A 10,765-nucleotide genomic window follows, 5' to 3' on the forward strand; every position below is an offset into this window, starting at 1 on the left:
GTCGCTGGTGGCTGGTACTCGGGCGGCTGTTACTTTGGGCCTCTCCCGTTCACTCCTCTCCCATAGGAGGACGTCGCATGACCAAGGATCGGACTGCTCTGATACCATTTGTTACACTTAGATACCACTTTAGTCCATATTGGACCTTATACCAAGCCAATAAAGCCGATAAAGCTAGCTTTTGTGGTGGGCTCTACCTTTGGGCTTTATTGGCTTGGTATAAGGTCCAATATGGACTAAAGTGGTATCTAAGTGTAACAAATGGTATCAGAGCAGTCCGATCCTTGGTCATGCGACGTCCTCCTATGGGAGAGGAGTGAACGGGAGAGGCCCAAAGTAACAGCCGCCCGAGTACCAGCCACCAGCGACGTGGACGTCGCTGTCTAAAGGGGGCGGTAATGATACACATCCCACATCGGTGGGATATAGGAATAATCAATGCCATATAAAGCACCACTGGTCCCCCCACTCATAAGCTAGCTTTTGTGGTGGGTTCTACCTTTGGGCTTTATTGGCTTGGTATAACCGTATAAGGTCCAATATGGACTAAAGTGGTATCTAAGTGTAACAATATGCTGCTAGTTTACATACTTAAGAAACCTGATTTACATGTGGGTGTTCTTATTTAGAGGACTTGACATTCATGCATGTGTATTTATCATATAATTGTTTCCAGGATGGAACACATTTGCTGGAGTTACAACAGCGAGCATGTACCTTAGAATCAGAACTTGCATTGCTACTTAGAATTAGTCACAAGTACGGAAAGTCTGGAGGCCAGGTTCTGTTCTCCATGGGTGCGCTGGAACACATTTCTTCTTGTAGAGCTATCAGCTTTAAGGTAATATACTATCTGTAGGTGTCAGGTTTCCTTTATGTGGCCTCAATATTTTCTCTGCTTTTAATCCCAAAAGTGCCTTCCAGGGAAATATGAGACGGGTGGATATGAAACTTCAGAGTGATGTAGGATATGATGTACAAAAGCAAAGAACGATAATCACTGCTGTCCTAAGATTGGTGTTTGCTCTAACCTCATTGGTTGAGACCTCTGAATTTTTTGAGGTCAGCTGCATTTCTTTAGATGACCTTTTCTTTATGATCTTTTAGGTTGTTAATTTAACACTCTATTCCATATTGATTTGCCTGGTTTAATAAGCTTAAGTTGCCATTTAAACAGTATTTTCCAGATCGTTTAGGGACATTTTGAGACTTTGCAATTCTTATATTTTGACTTGTTATTTATTTGAGTTGTGTGAGAGTAAATACAGACATTCTAGAATTGAATGACAGACACATAGTTCACTTTGTTTGAAATCTGAAATTAGTATATTATTGCGCTTTTCTCTTTCACTAAAACTAATCTGTTGTTTGCGTCTCTTAGAAACTTGAATGATGTCACTGATTTTCTTTGCTAATTTTTACATCTTTGAGGCCTCTAACAAGTAGAAGTAGGAAATAAGGGAGTGTCTTCAAACGTTCCAACTTATACTGGATGACATTTGCAATATGTTTGCAAGACATAACAATCAAATACTGAGATGCAGAAACATTTGTAAATTTTAGGACAATTAGTATTGTTCTTATTATTTTGTCTGGATGTCTGATCTTTATGATCTAGAATTGTTTTTCACCATTCTTTTCATATTCAATTAATTAGTGCAAGTCATTGTTATTGATTTTTCTGGGTAGCTGATTTTCTTTCTTCGTTTTTCACCTGGGCGTTTGATAGGGGAGGAATAAAATTGTTCGTGAAGTCATTGAGTTTATCAAAGGACATCAATTTCTTTTTGACCAACTTCTTCGCGAAGACTTCACTCAAGCAGATGATTTATTGATGGAGCAAATTATTCTTGCAGTAGGAATATTGAGCAAGGTAATTCTTTGGCGTGTCTTAATTTTTTTTGCTTCTCTTTTCGTAATTGCGTCCTCAAGAGGGCTCACGAAATCCCCCAAGCTATAGATGCGTTTTCTAGAAAGTGAGTTTGCTTGTTTTGTAGGTCTGGCCTTTCGAAGAGAACGATGGATATGGGTTTGTTCAAGGGCTTTTTGATATGATGAGCAAGCTTTTCATCGTCTCTCCCATTAAGTCGATATCATCGCAGGTAGGACAAGTAGTTCGGTACATGGATGAGTATATAGTTTCTCATTTGTTATTGGCAGATTGTCATCTAATCCTTGAATTCTTATATTCGTGGGGTTTCTCTTTTTTTTGTTTCTCATCTGGTGGGCAGAAGGGATCAGAGTTCAAATTGTCTCAATTGCGGTTCAGCTTGACTTCTTACTTATATTTTCTGGTGACCAAAAATTCTCTAAGGTTACAGGTAATCTTGTAGCCATTTCCCTCAGTTTCTCCTGTCCACGTTTTCACTGTTCAGTTGTTTGAATGAACTACAAGTAAATACTAATGTCCTTTGTCCACACGCCCACTCCTCCCCCCAGGTTTCAGATGATTCTTTNTTTTTTGTTTCTCATCTGATGGACAGAAGGGATCAGAGCTCAAATTGTCTCAATTGCGGTTCAGCTTGACTTCTTACTTATATTTTCTGGTGACCAAAAATTCTCTGAGGTTACAGGTAATCTTGTAGCCATTTCCCTCAGTTTCTCCTGTCCACGTTTTCACTGTTCAGTTGTTTGAATGAACTACAAGTAAATACTAATGTCCTTTGTCCACACGCCCACTCCTCCCCCCAGGTTTCAGATGATTCTTTTGATTGTTCCACTAAACTACGCCAACCGACGTTGCTGTTGCTTGCATCTCTTCTTTCACATGTGACTGACTCCCTGGAGAGAGCAGCAGAGAAAAAGTCCTTACTTCTTCATAAGGTATATTATCCTAATTCCTACTGTTTACATGTTTCAGGCTCTTCTTTCCTTTTTGTTTATATGTATTCGAAATTGCATGTATAATTGGCAGATTAGAGACATAAACGAGCTCTCTAGACAAGATGTAGATGCGATCATCACGATGTGTGATTGCCAAGAATATGTCACACCGTCGGACAACATACACAAAAGGTTAGTGAATTTCTTTCTTCTGCTAGCTCATGCGTGCATATGCCAAAACAGAAGTGGGTTATTCACATAGAATTTGCCCAGCTTTCTTCCTATCAAAGATTAGTAAGACGCTTGACCACTGTTTTTATTTGTTTGTGGCGTGTTACTTACCTCAGGAGATACATAGCTATGGTTGAAATGTGCCAAATTGTGGGTAACAGGGACCAGTTAATCACCTTGTTACTTCAACTTGCCGAGCATGTACTAAATATTATCCTGATCCATCTCCAAGATAGGTAATACAACTTTATCATTAACAATTGATATCAAGGGAATAAATTTACAGTGTGTATACGGTTTGCTCTAGTGTTTTTATGCTGAACACTTGACATCTGACATCTGCAGATCCGTTAGTTCAAATGAAAGGGGATCATATGGTTCAAAATCCCATCTACAACAAGATATTACAGTTCTCTGTGGCAAATTGTCGCCTACCATAGAGAGGCTTGCATTACTAAATGAGGTAGCCTTATCGATTTACTAGAATTTTTCGATTATTTGTTTCTGAAAAGTGAAAAGGTGGTGGTGACCCAACTTCTCTCTATCGCAGGGAAAAGTAGGACATAACCTGAAGGTGTTCCAGAGACTGGCAACGACTGTTAAAGAAATGGCCATCCAAAACTGTATATGATAGGCTTGTCAAGAAATGTATTCTGGTGGTTGAACAATTTTTGTGTGTGAAATGATGTCCAAATCTAAAATGTAGTGTGGGTTATATTGTATAACTGGTCTTAGGTACTTCAGTCACAAAATAGTATGGTGTTATCCTTATCCACATGAATTCAGATGATACTTTGTCTGAGATTCTGGGGGTGATTGGGAAGCTTTCACTTGTTTATGGAAACGCTAACAAGTTTTTATAGATTTACATGTTTGCCCTATTTAAATTCGCAAACACACAGCTGAAAGGGATAATTGGTCAGAAGTTTTTTAAGAACTTTTTTCTTTTGTCCCCAAAATAGAAAAGTTGGGAAACTAACATTTTTTGGTGTATGATTACAACTTGAGCCATGTCCAAAATGAATTTGTTTTTTTACCCTTTTTGAAATTGGATTTTTGAAAGGTTACTTCACCAATTAATCCACTTTGGGAACAATTTTCAAATTCATGTATTGAAATTGATTTTCTGGCTAATTATTCCCATTAACATACATAATAATTACTATAAGCTAAGATGAAATCCAAAATCCATCTTATTGTAAGAGTACAATGTACACAACACTGATATATCGAATTACCAATTAAATTTGGCATGAAACATAGGGTTCCCACAATGTGAACATTGTACTTTCACCTCCAATTCATATCCAACATGCAATATAACTCTTTCATTGTCCAGTCGAAATTTTTTGATAAATCAAATGTTTGATGAATTTTAATAACTTCACAGGCCATCATTGGCTACTGTCCTATACATAATAATAGAAGAATGATTAATGTACACGTGGAAATAAAGTTAGATACATACATGCAAACAAATAAAAAGAGTGTAATAAAAGAGATGGGACTAGACATTAGACATGAAAATCTTTGGACGAACGGCCGGACTGCTCATTTAGTCATGCCTTAAAAAATTGGAATCAATGTCTAGAAAGCCATAATTTATAAAAGAAAGAGCTAGAATACCAACGTTTTATTTTTAATTTATTTTATAATTTATTTTATATCAAAAAAATATGAAAATACCAAAAACTCTTTACTTAATTTATTTAACTTAATGACTTTAAACTGAAACAAAATCAGATCTAGAACAAAGAAGAAGATGGCGAAATCGAGAGAGATGAACGTGAAATCAAACGAATGAGTGAAAAAAGATGATGAGATCCTAATCCCTGATGGATTTGTTTTGGCTTCAGATCCGGTGAAAGACGGCTTGTTGGATTTTGCGACGGATCTGTTAATAGAAGACGAGGAAACGGTGAAAAGGAGTAGTGAAGATTGATGCCGGAGGAAGCAGTGTAGTGGAAGGTTGACGACGGAGGAGTAGTGGAAGGTTGACAGGGAAGAATCAGCGATAAAACAGTGAATGAATCAAGAAGAAACGAATTAGTGAGTTTGGCGGCGCTAAGGTTTAGAATTGCAAAAGTTGCGTCTGCAACATTTGTATTATTTTGTACTAGTTGTCCTATTATATCTTGGTTGTACCCGTTGTCCTATTTATATTCTGGTTGTACCCGTTGTTCTATTATATTTTGGTTGTACCAGTTGTCCTATTTATCACTCGCTTGTACCCAATTGTCCTATTATATCTCAGTTGTACCGTTGATCCTATTATATCAAAGTTGTACCATTTGTACTAATTGTCGTGTTATATATCATTTGTACCAGTTGTTTTGTTACCATTTAGTTGTACTAGTTGAACTATTCATTAAGGATATTTCCGGAAAATCGCATTTTCAATGGCATATAGATTAGAAAATGGCACGCCAGATTAATTTCTTTCGTTTTATGGCATTCTAGCCTAGCGTTCTTCAAATTGTTGCTTTTAAATATACATTTTTATTATTTTGGCTTTATTAGTTGTTTAATTTTTGCCACATAAGGCGTGTGTTATCAATTCAACACGAACCCTTGGGGTAACTTTACAATCATTCTCGCATAAAACGTGTCATCAGATATTTTTTTAAGAGTTCGATACATTTTTACTTTACCGATTAATTATATTACTAACTACATAAGACGATAATCCGTGCATGCTTTGTCGAATATCCTTATCAAAATTTTCACCATCCAAATTAAACTATGATATTCTAGTAGATGAACTGATGAAGTCTTGATATATCTTTTAGACGCTCTTGAAGTCTTAATAAATCAATCGTACCATTCTTCAGCTACATTCTCTATCCTTCATCTTCACTTGTCACTTTTGTTCTTCTTTCACTATGGATTTCGCTATAAAAAAGTAATATTTCTGAAACAAGCTACAGGTAGGAAGATTTTTTTAATTTGTGTTGATGAGATAGACGAAAGAGCCTAGCAATACAAAGATGAGGATATAAGTTTTGTTACTAGATATGATTTGTGGTATGGATACTTGAATTATGTGATTGTATCAAGTTTGTATCCATTTCAGTAGCATAGGTGGGGCTATATATTATTTTGTCTATCATACCTATTATTCTAATTAATTAATTTTGTTTTTATATATTTAAACCTGGATATATATCAAGAAGCGAAAATTATATAAATTTTTCTTTATTCCCGTTAATAATTAAAAAAGAGGTTATTAATGTATATATTATTTGAGATTCTTGCCTATTTTAAATTAGGTGCATACAAGTAAATCCTACAATCAACTTCGCATTAAATAAACTGAAGATTGTATTTACCACCTCTTGAAAATGTTATTAGAGTATCAACTAATTCTGAAAATGACAGCATATATCATAGTCACAAATAATTTATTTTTTTTTCTTTTCTTTGACAATACAGTCTCTTTCAACAATTTTGAGATATTAGACATACTTTAAGCTAAAAAATAAAACTCAGAAGAAGTGTGTATATAACTATTGTAACATATATGTATTGTGCAAAGACAGAGGAATGGGAGTTATCGATGTGTGTGTGTGACAAGTGATAGCAGAAAAGCATGACCAAAAACTATTCAACAGTACATTAAAAAGAGTTCTCTGGAAGGGAAATCTAATCTTTTCCCCTGACATTATTTTCTAAACAAATGAATTGACAGAAAACGAATCAATATATAACTTTCTATGTTTTAATTTATTATTTTACCCGCATATTTTATATTTATGTATGTGAAAGCATAATATGAGTGTGCTGATTTTTAATAGTTTACATTTTCTAGACATTATACAAGTGCTGAAAAAAACAAGAACTAATACAAAGTGTATACTTAATGCATGAGTGAATAAACCCACCAAAATCAAGTTATAAGAGAGGTCTTCTTCGTTTTACACGTCTCTTTCTCGCCCATTTAAATTTAGCCTCTTCCTCATAATTCTCTTTATGAATGATTTATGTTGAAACTCTCGGGCCAAATAGGGGGAAAATGAGCTTTTGTCTCTCTAATATAGTACTTTTATTAATTTTTCTTTAAACTCTATAAAAGGAAGGAACAAATAAAGTACAGATCCACTTTTACCACCCTGGTTTCACGTAGATTTTATTCCCTCGATCCGTGCATATGGGAGGAGGAGATTAAAACCAACCTATACATCCAATAACGGTAGCAATAAGTACGAACCCACAACGTAACAAGCTTTTTAAACAATTATGGGAAATGTATAGAACAATAATTAATTAGGTAGTTGAAGAGACAAGACCAGAAAGAAACACAAGAAAAGCAGGCTTTTGTGTTTGTGTCGTGGACATGTAAATACTAATAAATCAAGGGAAAGAACAGAAGCTGTTGTCGTTGAACCCACTTCTGTCTACAAATTTCTCTCTTTCTTCTCCTCCCCCTTCCTAAATAAAGCAACACCAATAATTGACAATTCTTACCTATCTTTGATTAATTCTCCTTAATCTATTATTATCTGAAATTGAAAATAATCACTTTTATAGAAGAAATAAAAACCTGAAGCTGTGCATGTGTGTGTACGATAGAATTATCCAATAGTGAAGGGAAGATAGGAGTAGTTGTTGGCATTGCATTGGTAAAAGACGTTCCTACGTCTGGGGATCCCATCTGGTCATCAAGAAGATATTTAATTTTGATCAAAATCAATAACCGGCTTTTTGGGATATATGAAACTGGTTTATTGTTAACCGGACTAAAGAGATGGTATGTAGATGAAGTACCTCGGATGTAAGTATGAGGCCATCAAGGTCGGAACCAAAGTCATAGACCACCGGACTAGTAGAAGCTAGCTTCATTGACAGAAACTAATGATACAAAACAAAAATATTCATTATATATTCTATATTAATTAACCTAAAATGGTATAAGATAGATATATTTTAAAAATGCACCTCAACTTGATTCTGCAAGGTCTGAACATAATTTATAATCTCATCCAACATAAGGGCCTTCCCTGTTACCTAATCGTTTTCAAGTCACATTTGATTAAAAATATTTTCTAGACATATTATAAAATTTAATCATCAATTCCTAAATAAAAATAGCTTGTCTCTAGCTAGCTAACCTTATCACAGCCCGGAACAAGCTTTTGCAGAGTCCTCATCCGCTCACTTATCTTTTCTCTTCTCACCTTTATATGTACATTAAGCAAGTATTAATTAAAATGTCTTTTACTAAAACAAGGTTAATGAAGAAATTAAAAGTTAGAGAAAATGACTGAAATACCCTCTCAGCAAGGCTGTGGCTATCAGTAGCTTGGCCTCTTCTAGCTCGAACGTGAATGTAATCTTTAGGAGGCTCTTCTTTGCTTCCTCTCTTCTCTTTGACGTCACTTCTCTGTATTTTTCTTTTTCTTCCCTCTACTCCTTCCTAATCCACAAAACACCCCAACAATTATTAAAGTTTTTGTCTATTACAACCCTGTCATAGTGTCATACATGATCAGTACATTACATGATTACAAGTTAATTTAACGCACCTTTGAGTTAGAATCGTTTTTGATATTCCTCCGACGGACTTTACCATTAATGGTGGTGGTCGATGGCCCATTGTTCAGCTGCTCGCAAGAAGAGGAGCCGGTGGTTGCGGTTTTGGTTGTGTTGGCCTGTTTCTTAAAACTATCGCTTTCGGTTTTGTCAACATTATTATACTCATCAAGAAAAGGGTACACGGAAGTGTCTTCGATTTTAGAAACGTCTGGTAGTGAATGGAGAATATTTTGATCGATTATACCAGTGATATCAACGGAGGAGTTAGGTGTAGGGAAGAGAAGAGGATCAAGAAGGGAATGAGGGTAGTTTTGGAAATAAGAGAAAGTTGCCATTTTAAGAGTGGAAGCTTCTGATTTCTTTATCTTTGTCGATAGAGAGAGAGTGTTTTGTGTGAGATGAAGGACTTGAAATGGTTTATATAAGCAATTGTTTTTGTATTCACTATTCAAATAGACAAGGAGAAACAGTAGAAACATTATTTTGGGGACCATTTAATTTGTACGTATTAAGGATCAATCATGATAAATGATTTATTCGATCATATATTCCGGATCAATCATATCTTCTAATTATGTAAATAATATCACGTAAGTATGTAGTATACAATAGCCTAGAATTCTCTCTATGTGTATATATAGCTACTTGATTGTACTCAATAAAATTATCCATTACAGTAAATATTTACATGGTATCAAGAGTCATATACGATCTCTAAATTTTTTTTTTCCTTTCTTTCTTCTCTTGTTTTTCGTTCGTCCTCTTCTTCCTTGTCATCATGTATGCCCAACCTCAACCAACAGATACTCTTCCCACCGACAATTCCGCTCTTTGAACTATCAACATGGCTAACGTTACTAAACTGCTTTCCACAAATTATCTGATGTGGAAATTACAGGTTCGTGCTCTCGTCACTGGTTACAGTCTCGTAGGCTATCTCGATGGCTCCACGGAAATCCCACCATCAACCACCACCACCAATGATGTCATTACTCCCAATCCAGCGTTTATCTTGTGGCAACGACAAGATAACCTCCTTTACAGTGCTCTCCTCGGCTCCATATCACTTGCTGTTCAGCCTCTTCTCTCACGAGCCTCCTCCTCTGCCGAGATCTGGACTACTCTGGCGGCCACATACGGAAAACCAAGTCGGGGACATGTTCAACAATTACGTGATCAGCTCAAGGCGTGGAAGAAAGGTGATAATACGATTGATAACTACATTCAGGGCATGATTACGCGCTTTGACACTCTTGCCAATCTGGACAAGCCAATGGACCACGATGAACAAATCGAACTCATTCTTGATGGACTTCCTGATAAGTATCAACCCATCATTGATCAAATCGAAAGTCGCGACATTACACCTCCCATCACATACGTTCACGAACGTCTCCGCACTCGTGAAGCTAAGCTTCTCTCTGCTGCTGTTGCTACGCCGTCTCTCCTTCCTGTCACGGCGAATGTGGCTACTCATCGGTCCAACAACAATTACAACCGCCAAGGTCAATACAACAACAACAAGAACCGCCACAACAACAACAACAACAACACAAATCACAACAACAACAACAACACATCAGGTCAGAATTAGACACAATCCTACAACAAAAATTATCGTGGTTCCCGTCCTTATCAAGGACGCTGTCAGCTTTGTGGTGTTCATGGTCACTCTACCAAACGCTGTCCTCAATTCCAGAGTAACTCTGCCTTTCCTGGATCTTCTCAACCTAGTCCGTTCACTCCATGGCAGCCTCGGGCTAATTTGGCTATTGGTTCCTCCTACAAATCCGACCCATGGCTTCTAGACAGTGGTGCCACACATCATATCACCTCTGATCTGCAAAATCTCTCTCTCCATCAACCATATAATGGAGGTAACGAAGTGCTAATTGGTGATGGCTCCGATATTCCAATCACTCATACGGGTTCCACAACTCTATTTTCTCCGTCTAAATCGTTTGCATTACAAAACGTGTTGTGTGTTCCTAATATACATAAAAATCTAATCTATGTGTATCGACTATGTAATTCTAATCATGTCTCTGTGCACTTGTTCCCGGTTCCTTTCAGGTGAGGGATCTTCGCACGGGGGACCTGTTACTCCAAGGCATGACAAAGAATGAATTGTATGAGTGGCCCCTTCCATCATCTCACGTTCGGGCTTTGAATGCTTCCT

At 36.6% G+C, this 10,765-nt stretch overlaps 2 protein-coding genes across 7 annotated transcripts in view; one reads left to right on the forward strand and one right to left on the reverse strand.

Annotated features, from left to right (window-relative positions):
* Positions 1-3,935, forward strand: part of LOC104761076 (nuclear pore complex protein NUP205-like) — a 23,068-nt gene extending 19,133 nt beyond the window's left edge. For 2 of the 4 annotated variants that reach the window (XM_019240385.1, XM_019240386.1), the window contains exons 36-45: positions 677-841; positions 925-1,062; positions 1,730-1,873; positions 1,998-2,102; positions 2,484-2,573; positions 2,692-2,823; positions 2,915-3,015; positions 3,171-3,290; positions 3,400-3,517; positions 3,605-3,935. In XM_019240385.1, coding sequence (XP_019095930.1) covers positions 677-841; positions 925-1,062; positions 1,730-1,873; positions 1,998-2,102; positions 2,484-2,573; positions 2,692-2,823; positions 2,915-3,015; positions 3,171-3,290; positions 3,400-3,517; positions 3,605-3,685 — 1,194 coding nt within the window. In that variant the 3' untranslated portion in view covers positions 3,686-3,935. Of the gene's footprint in view, positions 1-676; positions 842-924; positions 1,063-1,729; positions 1,874-1,997; positions 2,103-2,231; positions 2,322-2,483; positions 2,574-2,691; positions 2,824-2,914; positions 3,016-3,170; positions 3,291-3,399; positions 3,518-3,604 lie in introns of all 4 variants that reach the window. The other 2 variants (XM_010484101.1, XM_010484102.1) reach the window with 2 other exon arrangements.
* Positions 6,827-8,997, reverse strand: LOC104761077 (transcription factor bHLH137-like). 3 transcript variants are annotated; one of them, XR_763078.1, is made up of 8 exons: positions 8,577-8,997; positions 8,324-8,467; positions 8,163-8,228; positions 7,990-8,058; positions 7,819-7,902; positions 7,595-7,705; positions 7,341-7,482; positions 6,827-7,226 (listed from the first exon to the last, which is right to left on the reverse strand). XR_763078.1 is itself a non-coding variant. In XM_010484105.1 (7 exons), exons 1-7 carry the CDS (start codon positions 8,919-8,921, stop codon positions 7,170-7,172), a joined length of 876 nt encoding a protein of 291 aa, XP_010482407.1. In that variant the 5' UTR covers positions 8,922-8,997; the 3' UTR covers positions 6,827-7,169. The 3 variants fall into 3 exon arrangements, 2 of the variants coding, with proteins under 2 accessions (XP_010482407.1, XP_010482405.1); XM_010484105.1 differs by lacking the exon at positions 7,341-7,482; XM_010484103.1 differs by having other exon boundaries at positions 6,827-7,482.

The sequence above is a fragment of the Camelina sativa genome, chromosome 18 (genome assembly GCF_000633955.1).
Source record: "Camelina sativa cultivar DH55 chromosome 18, Cs, whole genome shotgun sequence".
NCBI classification, from domain to species: domain Eukaryota; kingdom Viridiplantae; phylum Streptophyta; class Magnoliopsida; order Brassicales; family Brassicaceae; genus Camelina; species Camelina sativa.

Bases quoted from the DNA above. Each gene is read 5' to 3' on its own strand.
- LOC104761077 (XM_010484103.1), bottom strand. From the start codon at position 8,921: ATGGCAACTTTCTCTTATTTCCAAAACTACCCTCATTCCCTTCTTGAT. The intron at 7,903-7,989 runs GTGCATTTTTAA...TTGTATCATTAG, and splicing joins CCTTGCAGAATCAAGTTGAG to TTTCTGTCAATGAAGCTAGC. The intron at 7,483-7,594 runs GTTTTTATTTCT...TGCTTTATTTAG, and splicing joins ACACACATGCACAGCTTCAG to GAAGGGGGAGGAGAAGAAAG.